At 41.2% G+C, this 26,914-nt stretch overlaps 1 protein-coding gene across 4 annotated transcripts in view; it reads right to left on the bottom strand.

Moving 5' to 3' along the window:
- Positions 1-26,914, bottom strand: part of LMCD1 (LIM and cysteine rich domains 1) — a 65,476-nt gene that overhangs the window by 5,354 nt on the left and 33,208 nt on the right. For all 4 annotated transcript variants that reach the window (XM_043518725.1, XM_038411233.2, XM_043518726.1 and 1 more), the window contains 3 exons: positions 19,540-19,795; positions 9,144-9,479; positions 572-787 (listed from right to left, as the gene is read on the bottom strand). In XM_043518725.1, coding sequence (XP_043374660.1) covers positions 572-787; positions 9,144-9,479; positions 19,540-19,795 — 808 coding nt within the window. The remainder of the gene's footprint in view (positions 1-571; positions 788-9,143; positions 9,480-19,539; positions 19,796-26,914) is intronic.

The raw sequence follows: 26,914 nt of genomic DNA, 5'->3' as shown, positions 1-26,914 counted from the left end.
TACCATGAACCTCCTCTTAAATCTAATCCTGATTCAAATATTGGCTCCTTAGACTCCCTGAAAATAATTAAAAAGGTATTTAAACCACAAGTGCCTGTTTCAATGAAAGCAACAGCATATAAAGCCCATTCCAATTCATAACCCTTACTGCTATCTAACGGCATGGAGACCTCACTCTTCTAGTAGCCCTACACTGCACATGCCCAACTCACCAGCCAGATTTCTTGTCCTTGACGTTTCTAGAGCCAGTGGAAGCATCAGAGAACAAGTTCTTTAACTACCTTCCACATATGGCATTTGAGCCTCTTGATTCATGAAGGAAGATCACCAGGTCCACAGAGCCTCAAACAGGGGTGCATGTGTGTGCACCCCCTCCCAAACTCACGCACAAAGCATGCATGGGAGGAAGGAAACCCCACAAATAAGCAGGATGCAGCTATGGGAGTTTCCTGGGCATACAGAGATGGAGGAACACAGAAGAGAAATAGGCCCTACAGATCTCTTTGCACAAAGATCCCAGAAAGCCTGTCAACCTAGGCGTAGCAGAATTGCAGCAGGGAATCAGCCCTACCTCATCACAAGCTGCACAGCGTGGCCTTATGCTCTCACAGTAATGGCGGCCACACCAAACAGCACCGTTCTTCCAGAAGTAGATCAGGTCAACTAGAGGTTCAGAACACTTGTAGCACACGAAACAGGCTGGGTGCCATTGGTGATTGTAGCCTGCTCTGTCCACATACACCACAGGGCAATCTGTAGGCACCACCTGTTTGCAGATCTCGCAGCACTAGAATAGAAAATAGAATATTGACTGTGTGGGGAGCAGAGAGGCGGACTCCATCTGCAAGTCATACGGCCATCAAACTTGCTGTAAATACAAGGCATAGTCATGATTAAGAATTTTGCATATTTTAGTGACTTTTTTAAAAAGGAATTCCTGATTTATGGCTTTTTTTTTGATCTTGTATTCTTATTTATGCAGTTGGTAAGTACTGACAGATAACTGCCATGGTGGACTAGGACTATTTTAGGTTAGATGGATTATTGTACATCTTGTCTCCAACACAGAGGACTTTTAGATATTCCAGGGGAATCAGTAATTAGATGGGAATGCTGCTAATTGTTCAATAATATACCAAGAGGGGAACACTTTTTGGTCTCAGGATCAGCCACATAATCAGCTTATGTCCTGCAGTAGGAGGATTAAGAGCTCTTGTTTTTAAACCAGTATTGGCCTAGCAGCAAAACAAGTGTGAATTCTTGTACAAATATGTCCAATTTAGGTATTGCTTTAGCTGCATAATTTAGGCTTAAGTTGTTTTTCCCCCTCTTACTCTCAGCAATAGTAGTTGGAAGAGCTGAGGAAAGGAGCAAGTCGCTGTGATATTTTTCTTTTGAAGGAAGAAATGATTAAGTAGTAAAAAGTAAAACCAGCCTCAAGGAGCCGATGAAGGCAGTGCTGCAAAGTTGTCTAATGAAAAGCATTAAAGATTTGCTACCCCAGGATGAGAACTGAGGGCCAGCAATTCAGCTGGGATAATTTGACACAGCTCCTCTGAAGTCAATGGAGCTACGTGAGTTTCCCATCCAACTAAAGATCTGTCCCCATAACCTTCTGATGTTAAAAGTTAATCAGATTTTTCCTCATTATTTCACAGGCTGCAAGGTATCATTGTAATCTAGTCTGACATCCACATAGTTGGGCCATAGGACTTGCAGGAATTAATTCCTGCTTTAGCTACAGCAGGTCTTCTAGAAACTTTCCAGAGATGGAGAATCCCCCCCACAGTTCTTGATAAGTTGTTCCAATAATAAAGATACTCACTGTTAAAGACTGCACCTTGTTTCCAGTCTGAATTAGTCTAGCTTCAGCTTCTAGCCATGGGGTAGCGTTATATCTTTGTCTGCTAGATTGACGAGCCCTCTATTATCAAATTTCGGTTCTTCATGTAGGTACTTAATGACTGATCAAGTCACTCCTTAATCTTCTCTTTGATAAATTAGAGTTAAATGCAGCCTACAGTCTTCGTTCTTAAGGGCTGACCTAAAACTTGGTCCTAGTGAAACAGATTGGTAAACTGGGCACAAGAACAATCTGGATTGCTGTGTATCAGTGACTTGTCCTCTTCATTATTTACCACTCCCCCAATCTGCATATAATCTACAGAGTTGATCAGTTTTGATTTTACATTTACATGACATCTTGTAACTTAGAACAACAACAACAAAAATCAGCATGTTTTAGCAGGTGTAATTTTGTGCAGATGTTGAGAGATTAAGAGCCTGGTTCTCCTTTCACATACACTGGTTTAAAACAGGTGCAGAGCTTCATGGACATCAGTGGTGTTACCCTTCATTTACACCAAGATAAGAGAATCAGATTCCACATGCCCACAGAAGGATGGGAAGTGAAAGCTACCTGAAGGTACTTTGGGAGATCTGTGAGCTCGTACTACAATTAGAACCAGTTAGGTTTATTTATTTTATAGTCCACAATGGGAAATCCTGCAATCATTTTAAAAATACATACAGTTAAAAAAAAGGGTCTATTCTTTACAGCCAAAAAAGACTTTATTGTGGCTGACAGGTTGCCCTTTATGTTCCCATTTTACAATTTTGGATGGACAGAGTCTGCCTCATAGCTGCTGAGTCCGCACTTGATCAGCATTTTAGTTTCTTGGTCATCAAATAAAGTGCTTTTTAAGTGGCAGCTGGAATTTCATCCAGCACAGCCTTTGGCTGTGTGGCAATTTTCTATGAGCAGTCTTTGAAGCACTGTTAAAGTTCCATGAAAACAAGATGTACTGCTTAAGCAACTTCGTCTCACATGTGTTGTGATTTAAATTGCTCTGCCTGATTGTTTCATCGAGTACCTCACTATTTCACAGAGTTTAGTGTGGCAAGAGTCATGGACGATCAGAAGTTAAGAATTAAAATTCAAGACTCCAACTCATGTTTACAGCAAACAGCCATTATGTTGGTGTTTGCACCAGGAGACAGAGGAAAGACAGAAAGCTTTTCCCTAACAGTGTGTATAGAGTGACAGTTTCTGGGAGCTCTGACAATCAGAGAGTCCTGTGGTTGGAGAAGGGGTGTGGGCAGAGGGGCAGGATGCATATGGTTTGACTGTGTTCCAGGTTTGTAGATTGTGCAATTATATAAAATTTAAACAAAAAATATTAAGTTGCGCAATATTTGACTTTACTTCCAAAGATCTAGATAATCTAAACACGGTCATATAATCTGAAAACATTATCTGAAAACATATCTGAAAACATTGGGAGGTTCCTTGGAGTCCTTGCTAAGAATTCCACCACCAAACCAAGTGGAAAGCTGGAGAAATAGCCATCTCTTCTTTGGATATTCATCTCATCTCTCCCAATTCATTCCCGACAGAAGGGAACCCACCAGATTTAATCAAGTCTCAAGTATTGAAAAGACTATTTTGAGAGGAGCACATCCCTTGATTACCCAGCATAGTCTTCATCCCTCCCTTTTATAGCAGAGCACTCTGTTGTCTTCCATATGTTTTTTTCAGAATCAAACATTTCCAGCATGTGGCATGTAAACTTGCAACATCATGCTGCTGCCTCCTTCCTTGGTTATGGTTGTGAGAAAGTGCTTACATCTAAATAAGAAGGCAGATAGATTACCTACTAGTACCTTCTCCCCTCCACTACAAGCACACCTACCCTATCCTATGTACCCAGGGGTTAAGACGTGCCCGTGGGAGATCCCTTTGTTGAAGCAGTGGATGATCATCCTTGACAAAAAGAACATTCTTAAGGAATAGGAGGAACATTGTTTATTCTCAACATACAGATTAAGGTGTGAACCATTCCAGGATTCAGTTCTTTTGACAGACTTCTGAAGTGTCACATTTCATTGTTAATGCCTCCCTCATGCAGTCATATAGAAAAGGGGGTGGTGATGTTGTAACAAAAGCAGAGCTCTGCAAGTTTTTTTCCTCCAAGGGTTCGTACAAACCTTATCCCTCCCCAGGTTCAGTTTACATGAATTTACTCCCGGTTTCATGCTCTAACAAGAATCTCCAAGCAAAACACGTCCAAACCCCAGTACGTTCTGCTGTAGTGCAACACACACAAATTACTGTGGATCTGAATGATGGTAACTTTGCAGCTTTAAGTCTGTATGGGCAGCACTGCTGGGAAAATGACCATGGTGTTGCAGAGCTCAAATATCCTGCACTGCTCCATTTTAGCCAGTGAGAAGCCAGCAAAATGTTGGAAATGCAAGGCCACACAACTTTACAGATACGGCCTGACTTGGCATCCCATGCAATTTTTATACAGGAATGGGATGTCAGTCACATTTCTGTAATGCCTTTCATCCTGAAGGGTTCCAAAATACTAACAAATACACATACAAACATTAGTACGGCTCACCTCATCCATCTCCAGAGTGGTAAATATCAGCCACACTTTATAAAGGGAAAGTGAAGCATAACTTCTGCACTTGAAAGTGCCAGGGAGAATCATCATTTAAATTAGATTTTGGCCAGAACATCAGATTTAGCATCTCTTGCAAAATGTATGATGGATTCTTTAAAATGAATGGATTTTACATACCATCCGAACACTGGCAACTTCACTGTAACCCTCTAGATCAGTCTGGGTTACTGGTTCTGTCCTGGCTCAGGGAGGACAGGGCCACCGAGTGAATTTACCATCATATTCAGCAGCAACCTGGAGCTTGCTTGCTGCCTCATAAAGGAGATCTCTAAGAACTGACTCATCCCAACTCCGCTGATTTTGGGAGATCTGACTGACTATTAAACCACAACATTAACAAGCACACACACACCCCGACACTCTCCCTGGGTTCAAGCTCATGTTTCTTGCCCATAAAAACATTTAGAAGTTGTTTCTCTGTTCCCTCTTCTGTCAATTATTCAGTCTTCACGAGGCAGCAAACAGTAATATTTCCACTTTTTCTTCCTTGTGGTAAATGAAATTCTTTTGCACATTTTTGTAGGGATCACATAATAAGGCACTCTTATCTTACAGCTCCATTTCTCTGGGGATGAGTGAATACTTCATTTGCTGACTACCACCTGGGGTAACAATGCTACCCCCCTGCCTCCAAATTGAATGGTTTCAAAATTTGACCTCTCAAAAGAGCCAGTCAATCTCAAAGCTCTTTTACAACTGAATTTTCCACAGTTGAAGCTACTTTTTCCTTTTTTAATATGTCTGTGCTGCCACTGAATATTTATTAGACTGATGCTGGCTTCAAACTATTTGGAACTGTGGCTAATTTTGATTGATTCCAACATGGTGGTTGGAACACTTCTTGAGACTGGGTGGGTCAGAAATTGTCTGTTTTCTACCTGACAGAAAACTAGTTTGGCTAACCGGAGATATCGAGTCAGAGCACAGTCCTGTTATAGCTATGGAACTCCTCCCCCATAGCAGAAAAAAGTGCAGCCACGGTGGTTTGAGATCAGCTCCCTTTCTTAGGGAGAGAATTACACGGATCCAATAAGTTTTGCTTTATACACTTTGATTCCAATAGGAAACAGCTGCCTAAGCGTGCAATAGCAATTTCAAGATTGGTATTAGGGAGGTATTCTCCAATTGATGCATGCAATTAATATGAAGGGATTTGTCAAGAGGAGACCAAATACTGCACAGAGAAATGAACTGGCATGGTCCCATGTAGTTACTGTTGTCACAATGCAAAGCTGTGAGCATCTTGCACAAGGTTTTAGTTCTGTACTTCAATCTGATCTCCTTGACAGCAAAGTCAGTTTGAATTAGGCCAGGGTGAAAATCAGCTGCTGGGATTCATGCAAACCTTTCCTTTGGATACACCCGAGTCTGTACCCTCTGTACAGAAAACAAGCAAAACGTTGCAGAAATTAATTCTGAGAAAAAACCCCAAACAGTACACCCTACCATGTCACGTTTTGTAATCCTGGTAGATCCCAAGACTGGCCGTCTCCTCCACCTTGGCTTTCATATCTTCTACCTATTATCTTGGGTGTCAGAAAACTGTCAAGTATAGCTTATTGTCCTGGTAAAATCCCAAGACCACAGATGAAACACTCCTTCTCTGAGGCCAGCTTCAGATGGCATGGAGATTGCTTAACGATTTGATTGAAGCCTCCTAGGAGAAGCCGTGGTAGGGAGTAGCAAGATCCCACAGACAAAAATAAATCACTCCACGTAGTGAAGATGTTGCAATATTCAGGCTTATACTTTAGGATTTTGGGAGGTGAACAGAAGATGGTGGCATTAGATAATAGCAATACTTGGATCTAAAGTGATTAACGGTCTACATGACAAATAAAAGATTGCTCTAAGTTTTAGCATTGCAAGTATCTTTACATCCATCCCTTTTACTTCATTCTCTGCCTGCATTAAAGCAACTTTAAATTAATTCTCACATTCATCTTTTTCTGGATACTCTTTTATTCAGATCTCCCCTATTGTTTTGGCATCTCACTAATTGAAAGGTAAATGCTGTGTTACAATACCATTTGCTGCACTCTTGGCCTGGCTCTTCGAGGAATAAAATGCCAATACACATCTTAGCTTGGACAAATGGGACAGGATTTGAACTGCAACCCACTTTGTGGTGGGGAGGGATAGCTCAGTGGTTTGAGCATTGGCCTGCTAAACCCAGGGTTGTGAGTTCAATTCTTGAGGGGGCCATTGAGGGATCTGGGGCAAAAATTGGGGCTTGGTCTAGATGAAATTCTGAGGTCCCTTCCAAACCTGATATTCTATGATTCTATAGCTGCCATCCCATCTTAGCATTTAAGACGGATCAGGGCATTATTCACAACTGAATGGGAGCCTGGCACAAAGACAAAGATTTGTCCTCAGGTATTTCAAGAAAATTTGGGACCCCTCCCCTGCAAAGCCACAGGCTTGCCTTGCCCCTTAACTGAAATTCTCAAGTTTCAGGACCCAAACTCTTAGCTCTTTTACAGGTGTAACATCACTGGAGTATGAGAATCTTGTGGTATAAAGCCATTGAATCAAAGTGCAGAATTACACCCTTAGCCCTTCCTTCATCCATGCTACTTTTAGAGGCAAGAAAAATACAGTGTGAGCCCAGTACTTGGTGTGCACGTTTCTGTGTTGAGAGTAAGGGAAAATGTGAGTTGGTGTGGACAGGAGGAGGGAGGAATCTATGATATGCTCTAATAAAGGCAGTGACAGAGGACCAGGAAACAGTTAATGTCACCACATAGCTCTTATCATGGAGCAGCTTGTTTAGCACATCATGTGGCACTGGAGAATGAAGACTAAGAGTCACATTAGCATTGCAGGAATCTCAGCATTGGCTGAGCCCATCCTGATCTCTGTCTGGCCTAATACTACTTTTCTTGCTTGTTTACACTTGCATGAAGTGGATGTAAAAATGCTACCAGTTTTCACAGCAGTGATTACAGAAAGGCTAGAGAATCAGACCCCCATTGTTTGTTTTTCTGTAATAGAATTAGTTTTTCAGGATTCATTCCTGTGCAGTTCTAGGAAAGCCAGTATTAATTTAGGACATTAACACATTCAGCTTTTGAGATCCTAGCCAATCAGGCCAGTTCAGCTGTGTTAACTGCTGCATCAACTCATACTAAAATGGATGCCTTTGTTAGACTGGGAAATGTGCAATTACTCTTTGGTATGGCAAAGCCTGCTGTGGAATTTTACAGCGCTGCCTCAAAGTTCAGCTTTGTGATACCTTAATTACAAGATAGACATTGGTGCTATTTTTGAAACAATTTCAGTTTTCAGCTGGTGCCTGAACAAAAATAAAGCTTTAAGTTCTTAGAAGAACACCACCACAGTTATGTATTTGCTTGGAAGGACAAACTTCCAGTCTAAATAAGCCCTTTGTCAAGATGGCTTTTATAAATTAGTTAATGGAAGCCTTCCTTTTTCGGATACTAAATTGTTTAGTTTGTGATTCTTTACACAGCTTTAGGTATATTCCCAGACTCTGAAAACTAGTTACCTATTAGTTGACATGGACAATGAGAAAATTAATAAGAGGTCTTTACTTGATATAGAATGAAAAGTGACTGCACTTTTGACATGCTACAATCCCAGTATAATAAATTTCAAGAAAATATTGCCTTAAAAATTCACACATTAGTTTTTCAGCTTTAAAAAAAAATCATCCAAATCATTGAAGTTATCTTGGCAAGCGTCAGCATGAAATAAGTTTCCAGATCAATGAATATATTTTATGACAAGCATTTCTTGGAATGATCATGCTGACCACCTCAGACCCCTTTTAAACTTTATGTTACGTTACATTAGATTTATATTCTCCAAGCACAAAAGACTGGTAAAAAATCTGGATACTTTCGGAAATGCATTTTTCAATCCCAGCTGTGCACATCTATGGACGATGGGTTCCAGATGTATTAATATTTCATAGGTTTAGGATTTATCTAAAAATAACTGCTCTTGTAACTTCATTGCAGAGAGCCTCCACCATTACGTGTTCAAAGCATTATATTCAAATATAATGCTGCCTGCTATTATTTAAGTTATTTTTACTTTTATTTGGGTTGAAGACCCAATTGAATTATTCAGTAATTTATAGGTGCAGTAAAATAAAGCCACCAACTGTGTGTGCGCTTCATTTTCTCATGCCCAACTTGAGACAGCTTGTATAATTTTTAAAGGGTTGAGAACCCATAAGTCCCACTGAAGTCAATAGAAGCTGCAGGTAATGAAAACAAGGCGGCTTATTTCCATGTGTTAAATTTAGGTAGTCAGCTTTTGACTTGGGGAGAGATTTTTAAGACGTGATCTATGATTCTGAGTGTTCACCCAACATTGAAGATTAGGGTTAGAAGAGCCCTCAGGAGGTCACCTAGTCCAACCCCCTGCTCAAAGCAGGGCCAACACCAACTAAATCATCCAAGCCAGGGCTTTGTCAAGCTGGGCTTAACAACCTCTAAGGATGGAGGTTCTACCACCTCCCTAGGTAACCCATCCAGTGCTTCACCATCCTCCTAGTGGGATAGTGTTTCCGAATACTATTTTCAAGGAGAGCAGGGTTGGGCCAACATTGAATGCTTTTGAAAGTTGTTTGGGCAACGGGAACTCAGCCTGCAGTAATGTCTGCATCCACAAGAACTTCATAGAAGCAAAGACACTTACATACTCCACTCCCATTGGTGCATCACTCAGGGCTCTGTTGGTTGAAACAGGCGGTTTACTTGTAGCTGCATTTTTGTGGTGTTGCTCCCCTTCCTCCTTGGCACTGCCACCTTGGCCAGGAAGTGCAACTTCACCAACTCCCAGAGCATCACTTTTATATTTCTTTACAAAATCTTCCATAAGCTTTATCTCACTTTCAACAAGGCCATGGCAGTGGGAAGAGTCCTGGTCATAAATAGGGAGCTGCCTCATTAACTGCCTACGACGATAGGCTGCCCCTTCCGTGCCAGCGACTGGTTGCATATCCTTTGGAATCAGTTCCATGTACTGTATAGCCTGATGTAAGGAGAAGGAAGAAATCAATATTCTCAAAGCGGTTCCTACAGAGAAGTACTAGCTCTGTATGTATGCTTAATAATTTTATAGTTAAGATAAACATGTTCAGAGAAAAATAAAAGGTAGGCTGAACTTCTGGAAGCTAAGTTTTGAAGGAAGAGCTAGTCAAAATTTTTCAAATAAAATTTGGATGAGAGACAGAAAAGTGTTAAATGTTTGTTTTTCCTTCTTGTTTTTCCCAACCAGCTCTATAAATACCTAGAAAGATCAGCCAACCTGATATTTTAGCTCAACTCTCACATTCTCAGTGTGACCAGGAATGGAAATACTATCTTATATATAGTATTATATCTAGCGCTTATAGAATGCATTTCATCTGTAGGAGTCAAAGCACTTTCCAAAATTATGATCCCATTTGTAAAAAGCCAAACTACCCAAGGTCACCAGGCTGGCCAGTGGCAGTGCTAGAACTTGAACACAGGTCTTTTGTGTAGCAGTCTGGTGGCCTAGCCTTTAGGCCACATTCTTGTGTCCATCCCAATATACATGGCTCTCTCAGTCATCTAAATAGCCTGTCCAACTCTAATAGGTCTGGATAAGCCTGTGTAATTACCTGAGCCAACACATCTTCTATTTTAATAGACTTCCTTCAGAAGTCCCTTCCTAGCATTTAAAGAAATAAAGAAAGAGTTCTAGTCTACATAAACAAGCCATTCTAATCAATGTCTGATTGCCATGAGAGATTTTTTTTCAAAAAGCTGTTTGCCTAACAAGCGTATCTAGTAACTAAAAAATAAAAATTAACTCAATAAGTCATCCCTTATTCTTTAGCTTCAGATGAGCTATTAGAAGTTTGAAGTGTGTGATCAGCTCAATTATGTCTAGACAACTGGAAGGGAACAGACCAGTTGATACATCTTTGTGCATAACCACATCAGTATTTAATACTAAGCCAGCTAGAGTAGTAATGTGTATTGTATTAGAGTCAGTCAATTTTCCCCTTCTAAAATGAAGGGAAGCATCTAGCAGGTATAGCAGCGTTGATATGTGGCATGGTCTTTATAGTTTTATTCCTATCATTTGCATTGACTGTGGCTTTTGGGATCTCAGCTGTTCCAAGATATTGAAAAAAGAGTTGTTGGCCAGAAGCGCTTTATCCCATCCACATTTGGTTAGGATGACAAATCATTCCTCTGATTCAGGCCCCACCACCATTCACCCAGGCCCCATCATATCACTACAGTATGCTCCATGAAAGGCTGCTATTGAAAGCCTCAGCTAGTGCAGAAAGCAGCTACCCACTTATGGTCCCCATCCAACTCCAGATGACTTAGTTGGGAGTTGAGTTAGGACCTTATTTAGCAGTGTTAGTGAAAGGCAGCATAAATTAGAATGATACCAAAATTTCAGGTTCCATGTCCACACCCTTTTCACTCAGCATCCAATGGCTTGTTAAGCATTGAGAGAGGGGGAAAAAAAAAAGCACCCAGAAAAGCCAGTTTTCTATCCCCACCACGCTAAGAATTTGTCAAGAGGCTTACATCTATTTGCAGCCAGTGTCTACCTGAAGAGAAAAGCCTTTTAGATTTAAAAAGATAGTGTTTACTAACAAGAAAATGAATTCCTTGAAGACATTATTGAACCCAGGTATTCTCCCATCTTGTGGAAAGCTGGCATGTCTAGATTTTTTTGACTAATGGTTTCTTCTTACCCAAGTACAGTAGGCCCTAAATGTTCTAGGTTAAAATATGCCCACAGGAGCACTTTCAGGTAAAAGGCTACAACAAAAACAGAGTACGTCACGAGACTTCCGTCCTATTGCTGAGTGATTGTACCAAGTGGCTGCCAACAGCCAGGTGGCTTCCAGTCATTACAACTGGGAGAGTCAGAGGCAAGTCTATAGCATTGTATAACCAAAAACTACAGCTTATAAACCTCAAGAACTGCACACATCACATGGGTGAGATGTTAATGAGTTTTGGTTAGTTTTTAAGAAAGAGGTTACAAGAAAATTACTCCAAGCTGTACATTGGCAGATGATCCTTCATTTTATCCATTGTATAAAGGGAAAACCCAGAGACTACCCATGCCTCCCAATGTGGGGGGGAGGGCAGAGTGAGGGCAGCTGGCTTCAGCAGTGTTACTGAGCACGTTCAGTCTGTGCGAGCACACTCAGTATAAGCCAAGCAACAAATCGGGGGGTGGTGGAAGGAGGGAAGTGGGGCACATGCCCCCCCACCCACCTCACTGCTAGATAAACCTATACGCCAATAAGAAGTTCAGTGACTACTGGACTGACAGCTTTGAAATAGATGGCCACCAACATTACTGCACTACTGATTTTGTCATATATGGATGGTGGTCAGCAGCTTCATACCTCATTACTGTGAAGAGAGAATTTGCAAGAGGGCAATTAGGAAACAGCTCTCTGAATAAAGTTAATCTGATGGAAGATTCCCTTGGTAGCCAGTTGGCTATTGAATTCATAGCTTTTTTGGTCCTATGACCAGTCTTGTCCCATGCTGAATTAACATTTGCAGGAGGATGTTTTCTGTACATTTAAGTGATTTCTGGCATGGATCTTAAAGGAAAGGGAGTTTCCTATTGGAGACCTTTTTTCCTACTTTAGTGTGAAGAGCTAGTAGGCAGCCAGTTGGCTGCCTGACATTCACTTTTAAGACCAGCATCCAGCTGCATTAGATTTGCATCTTACTTTGTCAGCATTTACAAATGGAACAGTAATGGAATGAAAGACTTAACTGTTTAGTGTATTTCTTAAGTGGGTAGAGAAGTTGTTTACACAGAGTACCAAACATTAAACAGCCAATAAGAGAGTTGTTAAAAAAAAATCCACAAACAAAAAAACCACACACACTCACCTTAATGTAAATTTACTCCTCAACTATCTTTAGCAAAAAGATATTTCAGAAATACCATGAAATTTCCATCTGATTTCAGAGCTCAACTAGAAAAGGAGACTATGGGAGAAATCCTGGCCCCACAGAAGTCAGTCAATGGTTAAATGTCCATTCAGTTCACCAAAGACCAGGTTTTCACCCCACATTTTTGGCAGTGTCAATAAATGTGGTTGCAAACAATGGTGTTTAGACAAACTCTGTCTATTTACCTTGTGAATGGAAAGAGGTCTTAAAAGTGTTGATTTTCTCTCCTGATAATTTAGAGCCCCACCAAAGAAGTGCCCTACAGACAGCTGTGGGTACTAAACTCAAGATCATATTGAGGTGCCCTTAAAAAATGTTGATCCTTAAGAAAGAAGGGTTTCCACAGAAGACCACACAAGGAAAAACAACATTGGTCCAACATTTATGCATATGTATCTGTCATAAATCTAAAGCAAGCTACAGAAACGCTGTAGCTACTTTAAGCACAATTAAATGTATCACATAGACATAGCTTCTGCAGAAATAAAATAAATATGTGAGACTATACTGCCATAAGCATTTATTGAGTGGGAAAACAGTCAAGGCAGTTTATCCAAGAATATTAAAGATAACAGACTAGACAGCTCAAAATCTGCTGACCTAGTTCAGCTGCAGCACAAAAGACAAAAAGCAATACCCGGCACACCTTAATGAAAGGCTTTAATAAGAATTTGGCAAGACTAATGTACTCCTATAGCAGAGCCATGAGACCAATATAAATGTCAACATACCTATCAAAGGCATCTTATTCCAGTGCCAGATGGGAGATTTTATTTTTTTTTTTTTTTTAAATAATGTAATGTGTTAGCAAAGAAAATGAAAAACAGCAACATTCATAAGCCTTTCTAAGCCTCAGAAAGGTATTGGTCAGCTTGGCCATCTTTAAGACAGGGCCAGATACAGCGTGCTTTCCCCCTTCCACATGAAAGAAATGCTTAAGTAACTACAGAACAGGACAGAGAAGTCCAACCTGTCACTGAAGACTGGATTCAGTGGTAATAAGAGTTCACCCGCACATCTACCAATGTGATATATGCCATCATGTGCCAGCAATGCCCCTCTACCACGTACATTGGCCAAACTGGACAGTCTCTATGCAAAAGAATAAATGGACACAAATCTGACAACAGGAATCGTAACATTCAAAAACCAGTAGAACACTTCAACCTCTCTGGCCACTCAGTAAAAGATTTAAGGGTGGCAATTTTGCAACAGAAAAGCTTCAAAAACAGACTCCAACAAAAAGAAAAGGAGTACTTGTGGCACCTTAGAGACTAACAAATTTATTTGAAGAAATGGTTGAGCTTGAATTAATATGCAAACTAGATACCATTAACCTGGGTTTGGATAAAGACTGGGAATGGCTGGGTGGTTACACATATTGAATCTATTTCCTTATGTTAAGGATCCTCACACCTTCTTGTCAACTTTCTAGATGGGCCATCTTGATCATCACTACAAAAGTTTTTTTCTCCTGCTGATAATAGCTCATCTGAATTAGCCTCTTACAGTTTGTATGGCAACTTCCCCCTTCCTCGGTGTGTATATATAAACTATCTTCTTACTATATGTTCCATTCTATACATCCAGTGAAGAGGGCTGTAGCCCACAAAAGCTTATGCTCTAATAAATTTGTTAGTCTAAGGTGCCACCAGTACTCCCATCCTTTTTTTGGTAATAAGAGTAAGATTCTTCTTTTACTACTATAATGTATAGTCAAATGTTTTGTTACCTTCACTTGGATAATTTAGGACAAAAACATTTTCACTTTTCACCCTGACTACTTTATTCAGATAGTTCGCAAACTGTTCTCTTCATTTTCCACTGGGATTTTTGGATACCCACTTAATTACTTACACAGACCCAGTTCATTGAAAACAAGCACTGAACTACTGCCTTCTGGTCTTCAGCCAGCCACTTCAGGACAACATTAAGAAAAATCCCTAGATTTCCACTTTCTATTCAGAAGGGAAAAAGTCACTACTGCTGGTTGATAAGAGATTTTTCTGACCCAAAAGGCCCCTTTTCAAGCTTTTCACAAAAACTGTTGACATTCAGAATTTTTCATGAAAATGTCATGTTTGTCAATTTAACCAAAACTTTTATCAATGTTCAAAGTTAATGAACATTTGTGTTTACTGGAAATGTGACTTTACAACAAAAATGTCTAACTTAAATCAAAATCATGTTAGAAATTATCAAAGGTTTCAGAATCTTTTTTGGGGGGGGGGGGGGAGGAAAGAAGAGAGATCCCCTTTGAACACCCTAGTCTGCAAGAATCCAATTTACAGCTCTTTACTCAGTCTGACCTTTAAGGTCAGGCAACTTGCCCAGCCACCAGGAGGCTCTCCAAATGTTCTCTGAACAGTATATACACTGCATGTGGTATAGACACACGATTACCAGTAGACATGTGGTAGATTCAGAACCATAAAAGGGCAATATGGCTTTGAATTAAGAGTTAAGTAAAGACCTAAACTGAATGAATAATTTTATTCCATGAATAGAAAATAAACCCTCCCACAGTGCTGTCTAGTCCAGGCAGCACTATTCAATAGTCAGCCTTCATCATGGTAAAAATTGGATTTCTGGTAAAATCTAAATCTAAATAAATAAATAAATAAATAAATAAATAAAAATCCATGTTACTTTGGAGAACTGCCATTATTGTTCTCTGGATCCCCCAGCAAGCTTCCTATCTCCCCTGGGACCCTGAAAGACAAACACTGGTTAAACATACATTCCAGCTGTATTTGTTCTTTAAGGGGGGGAAAACCAAAAAAAAAAACAAAAAACCTCCCCCTCCCAACCACACACCACCAGCAGTAGCTGCTTGATTAAATAGCCAGACAGTCAAATAAGATGGATTCTTGGCCTCCTATTACAACACAGTGCTCTAGTTTTAATTGAAAAATGTGATTACATAGTTGCACAATTCTAGTGAACAACAGCCTTTGTTTTTCCCCTAAACAGGGAAGACAGCTAATTAAGAAATAAATACCATTTGATGAATCCTGCAACTTTACCGTTACTTCTAAATCCTTCTTTTGAGCATAGAAGAGAATTTTTGGAGCAGCCTAAAAATCATCCTAGCTTAAATTTGAAGAGGAAAAGACACCCTCAGAAGTGTGTGTGTGTGTGTGTGTGGGGGGGGGGGGGGAAGTTATAGGATGTTTAAATACCAGAGCACATAGCTCAAAGCTATCTGAGCACTCAAATTCCCCTAAAAGTCCTTCTATTGGTTAGTTTACTTCCAAAATATTCTTAAAATGTTTTCATTTGTTCCCATAATTGCATTATATACACCAAGTCCAAATAGTGGACATTAAAATCCAATCAGATCACACATTCTTTTCTAAGAAAACAAGCTACCCATTTGGATGGCAAAGAACCCACTTTTGGCTCAAATACTCATAAAACTTAAATTTTGTTTTTGAGTTAAACAGCTGATTTAGTCTAGACTGTATTTAGCTGTAAGCAATGTCTCAGCTTCAGTGCTGATGTGATGGGGCTCATTTCAGTGGTCTCCCTATGCAATAAATACAACTGGACACCAGATAACAGTGGGGCTCCTAGCTACTGACTTATGATGCTTAAGGAAAAATAAGTTAGTGTCCAACCATCCGGTCTCTCGCAGTTTGTTTCAGTGGCACCTGTGTCCAGATATTTCTCTTTATACTCCCTTTGCCTTTTAGGCAAGAAGCGGTAAGAGGAAGATAGCACTTGCTAATATGGCAAACATTTCTCATGTAAGCCTGAAGAGCTCAGCAATAGTTGGTTCTCAAAGAAAGGTAAATACATACCTTCATAATTGTTGAAATGGTTACGTTTGCTAAAAAGCAGACCATGATATTTATGGATGGATGGCCTTTGTGCTTCAGAATACACAAAGTTATGTTTCTGTATAGTGGATATCAAACATTTCAGTTCCATATAAATAAAGCCCAGGCACAAAGATTTCAAGCTACTAAAGGACAGCTAGAATAAACATTTTTTAGAAGAACTGAAGCACACAAGACACTTCAACAAGCAGCAATGATCTGGATACTACTGGATGCTGACTGACCAGTCACTAACTAGGTTATGCCCCTTCTTACTTGCCCTGAATTTATGCCAAGTCCTGTATTTCAACTCACCCTCATGTATATATGGATCTCAATTCACATTACACATCCCGAACGTGCTACTTAGCTAAATAGCATCCTTAAGAGCTTAAGGCAAATATTACAACGTAGCGCACACTCTGTACATGGACACAGCAGCAACCTAGTTTAGTTGCTAGCTATATATGTAAGTGAGGCTGAAAGTTTCTGGTTTCCCACAAGCAAGTTTTAAACAATCTGCTGTACAAAATGGGTGAAATCCTGCTCAACTCAACAGCGAAACTCCCATTGGCTATAATGGGAATGTCGGCACAGCAATTAAATATCTGTAGCTGGGCTGGTAAGCAGACTCACGCTCAGTCTGTAGAGCTGTAATATTGCTATGTAGACATTTGGCTCGTTCTGGACTCCAGATTCTGAGACCCTCCCACCTCATGGGATCTCAGAGCTCAGGTTCCAGCTCAGGCCCAAAAACTTTGACATAGCAGTAGTACAGGCCGCAGCCCAAGCCCGAGTCAGCTGACTTGGGCCAGCCAGAGTCATGATGTGGGTCTTATTCCAGTGTAGACTTACCTGATGATGCTAGGATTTCACCCTATTTTTAATCTGAACCCTGAAACATTTAGTATGTTATAAATTTTTTTTTGTATTCCAGACAATTGTTAGTCTATTGTAAATCCTAGTCTCTGTACCTGCTTTTGAGCTGACAGAATCTATGGATGATTAAGATTTTATTTGCTACTGTATTTCTAAAACAGGTGCTCAGACAATCCCATCCTCATTCCTTTCGAGTGACAATGAACTTTGAAATATAAGTATTATGTCAGTCGCTCTAGCCTGTAACATTAGAAGGTCACGGAGAGCCCCTGTAGGATATTTGCCAGTATGAGTGCTCCCTCTCTTAGCCAAACTTGTCCCTCATGTAACTCCTGCAGCTCACTACCCCTATTTTCATGCATCAGCACTTGCTTCCAGAGACTGGAAGTACTGATGTAATTGGGAGGCCTAGTTTCCTCACTATTCCAAGCCAGCTGGAAGTAGGAGATACTGGAATTCTATGAAAAAATCCTATTCTGACAAGACTTCTGGGTCCAAGAGATTCAGGACAAGACAGGTTTCAGAGTAGCAGCCGTGTTAATCTGTATTCGCAAAAAGAAAAGGAGTACTTGTGGCACCTTAGAGACTAACAAATTTATTAGAGCATAAGCTTTCGTGAGCTACGGCTCACTTCATCGGATGCATTGTAAATTTACAATGCATCCGATGAAGTGAGCCGTAGCTCACGAAAGCTTATGCTCTAATAAATTTGTTAGTCTCTAAGGTGCCACAAGTATTCCTTTGCTTTTTTAGGACAAGACAGGAAAGAGGAGAAAGCTTTTCTGTGAGAGTAGTATCTGGCGCTTGATCATTCTGGAGGAGACAGCTGATTTCCATTGAACAGGGATGATTGAACTTGCCCCTCTGCAAACAACTGGAAGGGCAACAATGGCTAGAGAGGCAAAGCGTTAAACCGATGCAAGTCATTTATTGTCATGGGTCTGGGTTGGCAGTATTGAGCACTAATCTTTACACAAGCGAGAACATTGCATTCAGTAGGATTATTCACATGAGTAAGCAAACGAATTTAGTCTGAGCAAGTGTTTATTATGGTTGTGGGGCCGGAAGCTGTAGATTTTAGGGCAGGGACCTGGTCTTTCTTATCTATTGGTACGATAAATAAGCATCTTCCCCAACTTTGAAGTCTGCCTTTAAGGGACGGTATTAACTTGTCATTCTGCATATTTGTAAGTGGCAAAAATGAAGAATTATGCATGCAAGTTCCAGTCACTTACATCAGTGTCTTACTTTAAAGACCTAAAGAAAGCTACAAAAGTTATTACAGCTTAAAAATCACAAAGTAAACACCATTTTTACTATGGCTGTTATAGTTTGACTCCGTGGAGAAATAGCTTAGGAAAGCAAATCCAGAGGCCTACACAACAGAGCATTAAAGAGGAAGTAATACTTCATCTTAGAAAGATTGAAGACCAGTTTGTGATTTACATGTCAGGAAATGACTACTAACTGCTTCTCGTTAAGCAAAAGAGATACTACCTCAAAATTAAGCCCACACTATTGTTGGCCTCAAAGAGTCAAACCAAACCAAACCAAACCAAACCGCTGTTTAAATGGAGATTTCACATCTACTATTGAGACTATAGCTCATTTTTAATGAGCCTCATACAGGAAGTTTGCAAATACAGCATCAGATGTAGATGCTGCATTGGTCCTTACAGCTTTAATATAGGGGCCTTGTTTTTGAAAAATTGAGTCAAATACAGTTTAAAAGGTTGGTTGAAAAAAAAAAAAAAAAAAAAAAAAACAAACCCCAGACCCCTGAAATTTGTCACATTAAACCACCTTCATGTAAGTCTACCAGAATTTCAGTAAGTCTTACACTTAGATTTGCAGGAAGTCAGACCAACACAGCAAGCATTCAAGGCATCTATTCATGAAAGATTAGCATCCCAATTGTTTAGCTTTGGAACAAACAAATATGCCATCTTCCTTATGACCATCCTGAAGAAAGCTGAGAAACATAAGTGTTTAAGCTTAAAAAAAAAAAAAAAAAAAAAAAAAAAGACTAATGTGGGATACACAGATTTAGTATAACCAGATGTACAGCAGAGATAGGCTGTCCACTCCAATGGGCATTAACTGTATTAATGAGGTAGACTTTCCATTCGTAAAATACTTTTCTAGGAGAAACATTAATATAAGTGAACCTAACCCCCATATGCATCCCCCAAAAACCAAAAACAAACAAATCAGCCTTCCACAAGCCACCACTTATTGTTGCAGCCTGAATGTACTGAAGTTATTTCTGCACTTGTGTGGTTTTTGCACTACACTAACCATTGCATGAACTTTAACTCCAAGAGAAACCATAGGTTCTAATACTTTTTAATGGTAATGTTTCCAACAGGGACTTTGTTACGCAATGCAGAACATATTACTCAACTGGCAAATCCTTACCAGTTTCTGGGTCAGTCCTGGTGGAGCCCACTCATAAGTTATCGTGTCAAATGTTGGATCTTTCCGAGACACAATAGGATTAGTGATGATCATGCGGTTCCTTTTGTAGATGCGAACACCATCACCACCTTTCACCCGGGCAGTGAGCGTAGAATACTTGGAGTCAGACAACAAGCGGCCAATTTTCCGATCATCTTCTGCATCAGAACTTAAGCTGTGATCCTCTTGGCTACATTTGCATGACTTGCATATTTTCCTGTGGGGGACAAGTGAGATCATCCTTTTGATATAAGCTGGACCTTGGTAGGCATGTGCTCTTTTGAAGGCTCAGCGTTGAACTTTAAAGTTACTAAAGGTTAAATATTAAATTGGATCGTGACAGAAGACAAAAAGGGCTTTGTGATGCAAACTATATTTGGGAAGGCAGCATGATATGCCTTAAAGGAATTTGCAGTGGTATGGAATACAAAAAACTGTAAATGCCTTACTGTTGTCCCTGATGAGAGCAGCAGCAGCAGCAGCACATACTGATCAACTGTGCCTTCTAACCTGCTGTGACTGGACAGCAAGTTTCCAGTTTATAAGGGATGCTCAAAGAGATTATTAATTTCATGGCAGTACCACACAGTTTTCAATAGTAAAGTTCTGGCCTCCATTATTGAAATTTATACTTCATTGCAAGTGTTTTTGTAGTCATAATTATAACCAAAAAATAGAAAGATTATAAATTCATACTGTTATTTCTTGGCAGTCAAAAATATATATAGTTTTAAAAGCAAAGGGCCAAATTCATTTTTAGTAGAACTTTAATAGCAATGATTAATTTTGATTCACAATTCTTCTCTGTAGTTGGCAAGTCAATTTAAAACAAGTAGTAACTGAACTTTGAAGGCTGAGATTTTCATACAGCTTAGGTGTGGAAATCAGGAACCCACAGTTGTATAATGTGATGTTACATATCACATTCTGTAAATCTGTAATAGTACTTAATACATACAGAGATTCCATATGTACAAATATGAAACTGTGCGGTACTTAAATACACAATTATAAAAGCAAATTAGCAAACAATACAGAATTCACTAACCAAACACAATGGTCAATGTTAAGTTCGAAAATCTTGAAGACTGTTGTGTATTTTACAAGCATGATACAGACTCTTAAATTATAATTCTTGTTCATCTGCTAGACAGAAGTTGCCTTCTAATTTTTAGTCATTGTTTCTTTTTGATTTGCAAACACACACTTTGGCATTCTTCAGGATAAGAGGAGGAATACAGATGTTCAGTAGTTAACATCAGTGCTGTTCACGCTGTCCTCAAAACAGAAGTGTGTTACTGGTAGATCTCTTGGTTAGATGATGTTTTTTAGAAAAATACTGAAAATGGGATATCTAGAAACACAAGATATTTCTGATACTAGACATCCTGTTGAGATAGCCTATTTTTGGCTGAACTGAGGGTTTAGGAGAACCATTGCTAAGGTAGATATTTTAACCTGTTGAGGAGCATGGTGAGTGACATTAACATCCTGTGAAACCAAAGCTTTTTATTTTCACTTTCCCCAGCCATGTTTGTCACTTTTGTCCTTGATAGCAGTGAGGCAGTGCATAGAATATTTACTATAGACATTTGGCATTATCCTGTTGGCTTGTCCCTCACAGATTTGAAAGTGAGCAAGGACAGACAGCATGGGTTTTGTTTAAAAAGCATTTTTCAAATCGTTGTGCACTGGGTTCCAAGCCTGTGTAACACACACACACACACACAGGGGATTTGGATTACAGTGTACAAGCCCATATGCAGTGGATCAGGTGGCTAAAGTCTAAACAGAGTATAATTACTTTGGCACTAAGCCCCATTCCTGCTGTGCCATTGAATAGCATCAAGTACATGTCTGCTATTTTGCAACTGGCTGATGCCAAAGTAAAAACAGTAGCACAAAGAGAGCCAGCCACCATCATTTAGTATTATCACTTTCCCCCCCCAAAGTATAAGTGAATATTCAGTTTCATTTACTAAAATTCTCAGAATTATACAAACTGCAGTAGGCTGTAATGTAGGATTTACAGCCTGTTCTAATCCCTGCCAAGAAATTTTATTACACAGCACAATTTAAAAAAAAAAAATCTATTTTAAGACAAAAAAAAACTGGTGGAAGAGAGGTGCAAACTCGTTTTGCCTTCATTTGAACCTGCACTTATACTGTGGGTTCTAGAGTTTGATTAATTCAGACACTGCTACTTTACAACCCTTAGCACCTTGGCCCAGCTTTTCCCTATCTTCGTGAGGGATATTTGAGTTTGTAAATTGCCTGGCTTACTGGTGGTGGATCATACAGTTTCATCAAGGGCACACAGAACAGATGGACAGAACTGCTAAAATGGTACAGATCTAACATAAATACAGCAGTAATGCCAGTGGGGATGTGTAAATCCCTCCCGGTATTTGAGATAGAAACTCCTCTCCTGCTTCCCAGCCTGTAAAAGTAATAGCTTGATTAGTTATCAAGGTTTTATTTTTGCATGGGAGTTTCATATTCAGTTCAGACTGCTGCAAGATCTGAGCTGGTTATCTTTGCAGGAGCAAGGCGCATAGTCTGTGCTCCTGTGAAAACTGTCTCCCACACTCATGGGTGAAGCTGGTTGAAAAATAGGAATTTGTTTCCTTTGTTGGAAGATTTCAGGTTTAAGTTTTCTGCATGGTTTCCCCTCTCCTTTTTCTAGTACATTAGATGTACAGTTTGGATCCAAGGTGCTTAAGTCAAGTGAACTGAAAGATGTTTACTCTATACAAAGGAGGAGTATATTTTAATTCATTTTACAATATATGACAAAATGCTCTCAGATTTAGGTGAGTGTGTATAGATTATTGCATGTACCAAGTGCATTATTGTTTCTCCTTGTTGTGATACACTGGGACCCTCTAGCATGAGGGTTGCTAGAGAAAGGGAAAGAAAATGGTTAACATATGCAGAGCTGCAATCTAGATTAATACATTATGGGGTCCACAATAATCATCACAGCACAGTAGGTCACCTGCAATGTGTTGGCAGAGCATTTGGTGCATTTTGGGAGATCTAAATACAAAAAGTTAGCCTGCTAAACATCTATTTTCCCTTGTTGTGCAGGTCTCTACCCAACCAGTGTAGTCTTACAGATTTTATATTACCACCCATTCTATTAACAGCAGGTAATCACATCACAGCTGTTTCTTGGCTCCAAAGAAGCCATAATGTAACTAAGTGAAGCTGAACATGTGTTTTTATTTGTACAAGATGATGCATCACTAGTATGCTTTCAGCTTCTCTGTCACCATCATCCAAATATCACCTTAAAAAGGTCCTAGGTTAGAGTCACATCTGCACATTAGATACGTGGAATGAAGCAGTTTGTTTACTTTTTAAAGTCACACTATACAAAAATGCCTATTAAAGGGAAAAGTCAGTTCCCCACAATGAAGATACATCATTTAACTTAAAAAAATGCACTCTTTAGCTTTGGATCTGGTTAATTCATTTTTGTTCTACACAACCAATCACCTCCCAGTGCTGCTCTGGAGGGCTACCTTGGCAAGAGTGGCTTAGACCCTTTTTTAATCCTCCCTTGATCATGGTCCCCCACAACTTACTGTAATCTCAAGGGTGATTTAAGTTGTGCCAGCTGCCCATGACCTCAAGAGGGCATTCTACCATATGGAGATAGCCAAGTCACAGGGCTGTCCAGATCATGCCCCTCCACCCACCAATATCAGCAGGTGTGAGTACAGCAGCACCAGAGTCTAGAACTGATGAACAAATGTGAATCTTTTCCTCAGAAAATGCTTGCTACGACAAGATTTTCTTTTAACATTTTCCATGTAAATTTCAGGGTTTTCAAGGAAAAGAGCCTGAAAGCCTTGACAGTTGAAAAATTTGGGTTGCTCCCTGTGACAGAGGAGAATATTTCATAATATTTTGTATGAAGAATGTGTGTGCCTCAATTTCCCCTACATGCTGCATGGTTAACTAGATAGACCGGGGGGGGGGGGGGGCAGAAGGTTTATTCCCTAGACCTAGATATGACCGACTCCTTGCTGTCTGTGGCCTGGGCCCAGACAATTGCCTGGCCATTTGGTACCTAGCAACGAATGACCAGAGGGACCCACCCTCTGCAGGATGCCAGACAGGTTTGACCAGCTGGAGAACAAAGGGCCAGGTGACAATGTTTGCCCAGGAACAAGAACAAATGTTTAAGGAAGAGCCCTTAGGGGTTGTTAAGTGTGGGGCTGCTGGAAGGAGGAGATGCTTCTGGACTGGGACTACAGAGGGGTTGGAGGAGGGCTCTGGGCTGATCCAGAAGGACTTTTCTGTTCTCTACATTAAACAGAAAGACTTTCTATGCCATGTTCCAGACATCTAATAAACCTTCTGCTTTTACCAAGCTGGCTGAGCCACTCCAGAGTCAGGGGTCAGAGTAGCAGCCGTGTTAGTCTGTATTCGCAAAAAGAAAAGGAGGACTTGTGGCACCTTAGAGACTAACGAATTTATCTGAGCATAAGCTTTCATGAGTTACAGCTCAATGCATCCGATGAAGTGAGCTGTAGCTCACGAAAGCTTATGCTCAAATAAATTTATTAGTCTCTAAGGTGCCACAAGTCCTCCTGTTCTTTTTTTCAGAGTCGGGGTGCATTGCTCCCTTTGGTCGTGCAAGTCTTCTTTAAGTGTGCAGTTCAGGTGCACTCACTGAGTGGGAGCTCACGGAGCGCAGCAGGGGTGCTGATGGCTCCAACGTTCAGTCCCAGGAGGCGGTAAAGCCAAGGGACTTACTCCAGTGAGATTGTGACCCTAACAGGGCCAACACACTAAAGGGGTCCTCCCCAGGGACAGTTCCAGAGCACCAGACTTGTGGATCTGAGACACTCCTGCCCCCAACCCTTTTCTTGCTTTTTTGGTGGTGGGGGGAAGAGACATTTTGACTAGTACTGAGAATACAGTTAAAGAAATACAGAGTAAAGAAGTGACTATGCAATTCTGACAAATAGCCCAAGATGAAGTGTTTTCTGGATAGAATGAAATGGTAGTGTAAGGGGGGGAATAGTCCCACTATCATGGGGAACTTTCCTGGCTTCTCCACTACACCGGTGAAGTGGGCTAGCGAAAGGATCCGAGTCTTCGCTCCCACTTCCTTTACCCAGTGGCCTCCCTGTCCTCGAAGACTCCCCTTCCACTCTCCTGTCTGGCAGAGTCCTTGTAACCCCAACAAGGCTGGGCCCAGGATTCCTGGGGGGCTCAACCCCCAACCCTGCTATGGTCACCTAGGACAGGAGCTAGGGTGTCCCCACTCCGGGGCACTCTCTCTGCCCTGGGCACTTCTCTGACCCACTGACCATTACATACAAGTTAAAGCAAATGCAAGTTATTTAAATCAACAATTAATTTTAAAAAGAATAACGAAAAATGGGAAAGGTTAAAGGAAACACATCAACCCGCTCTGTGGCAGGGAACATCACAAACAGTGTCTCTGGAATGTCAGGGCAGTTCACAGTCTGTTCCTTGCAAGTCCCAAGCCTTCTCAGGCCCTGGCTGTGCTGCAGGGATGCTGTGGGTTGGACACTTGCTCTGGTGGTGGCCACATACTCTCAGGCTCTAAGTGGTAGGACCCTTCTTCCCAGTGTCGCCCCTGCCCTCTTGGGGTTACGATCCAAGCCTGGCCTGCAGAGCCTCTTGGCTGAGGCGTCTCCCTGTGCTGGGCCTGCTGCCCAGGGTCCCCCTCGGTCTCCCCAGCTGCTCACCAATCCCAGCTCTGGACTGCACCAGCCCCAGCCCCACCACTGTCTCTGCTGCTCTGCCTCCAGCTCCCTGGGCAGATTTTCTACACCCTCTGCCTCTGGTTGCCGCAGCTCTGCTCCCAGGACAGGTCTGCTCTGCAGGCTGCTTCTGTGACTCTGCTCCCAGAACGGACCGGCTTCTTAGCCCCTCTGGTTCTGGTTGCTGCAGCTCTGCTCCCAGGGCAAGTCTGCTCTCTCCAGGCTGTGCCTCTGGCTTTGGGGCTGCAGCTCTGCTCCCAGGACAGGGTCTTCTCTCTCTGGATCTGGCCCAGCTCTGCTCCCCAGCTCAGCTTGGGTCCCTGCTTTCTCCTTAGCTCAGCCCCACTCTGTCTGACCCAGGCAATTCAAAGCTCACATGGAGGACGGGACCTCCCTGGCCTTCTGACTCCCTGATTAGCCTGCCTGCCCTGTCATTCAGGCTAACCTGGAGCATTGGCCTCTCTCCATTGTTCCTGGGGGCTGTCAGTCTCAGGGTCCCGATTCCCCATCGACCCTTCCCCCGTTTTAGTACTGGGAGCTAGTAACTAAAACACGCCCACTGAATGTTAGTAAGGGGGCCAACAGTCCCCTTACAGTAGCTAAACACACTGGGCCACCAATAGTTTACACAGGCTGGCTGAAGAGAGGAGTCCAGTCCTGAATAGTTTTTATTTTGAATTTGTATCATTTAAATTGTACAAAAAGGTTACTTTAGTTGTACACAGCTACAGTGGAACTGAGCTGAGGAATTTTTGAAGCATGACATCGTTGCCCTGGGATCACTCGTACACCCTGCTGAAATTGCCTCCTGCCACCCAATTGAAGTAGGAGCAAGTGTTATTAACACAAAAAATGAAACTGGCTTTTCTGATGGAAACGTACTCTAACCATTATAACTGTAGGCATACTGGGATAAACACCAGACACTATTAGCCTGGCTGCTGTACATGAGAACTTTGAAAAGCTGAAGAACACTGAGAAGCAAATGAAGTGTGTGTGGTGGTTGGGGGGGGTGGGAAGGGGGAAGAGGGGAAGAGCAGGAGGATGGGGTCAGGAAGAATCTAGGAGTATTTCAGCAATAAAGTGATGATACCATTTGGCTTCCTTCAGTAAAACCTAATGGTACCGATTGTGGTTTAAGAAAGAAGGACACAAGGCTGTTCTTTGGCTTAGGATCAAGGTGGGGAAAACTGTTACAGATTTCTGTGGGATGTCAGTGTAGAAGGGTATTTTTGTCTGCTAGCTTGTATGATTTGGGTCATTCCTCATTCACTGAAGATCCAAGCGCCACTTCTGGTACAGGGTTCTGGCAGGAGGTAATCTTAGCAAAGACTCCCTTCCCTATCCACTCTGCCCGCAGCTCATCTTGGAGCCTCTCCCCAAGCCTGGTGGTTCCCCAAGATCCCAGAGACTTTGTGCAAGTGCCCTGTGCCTCATTACCACCAGGACTGCAGTAAAACTCTGATCTCACCTAGGGCATCTGATTCCCACTGTGCTAGGCACTAGACAAGTTGGGTGAGACACGGTCCCTACTCTGATAGAACGTACAGGGTAAAGAAGACAGAGGTGGTGGAGTGGAGATATACCAC

The sequence above is a fragment of the Dermochelys coriacea genome, chromosome 7 (genome assembly GCF_009764565.3).
Source record: "Dermochelys coriacea isolate rDerCor1 chromosome 7, rDerCor1.pri.v4, whole genome shotgun sequence".
NCBI lineage: Eukaryota > Metazoa > Chordata > Testudines > Dermochelyidae > Dermochelys > Dermochelys coriacea.
The sequence above is the reverse complement of the archived record's forward strand: the minus strand, read 5'-3'. Positions and strand labels throughout refer to the sequence as shown.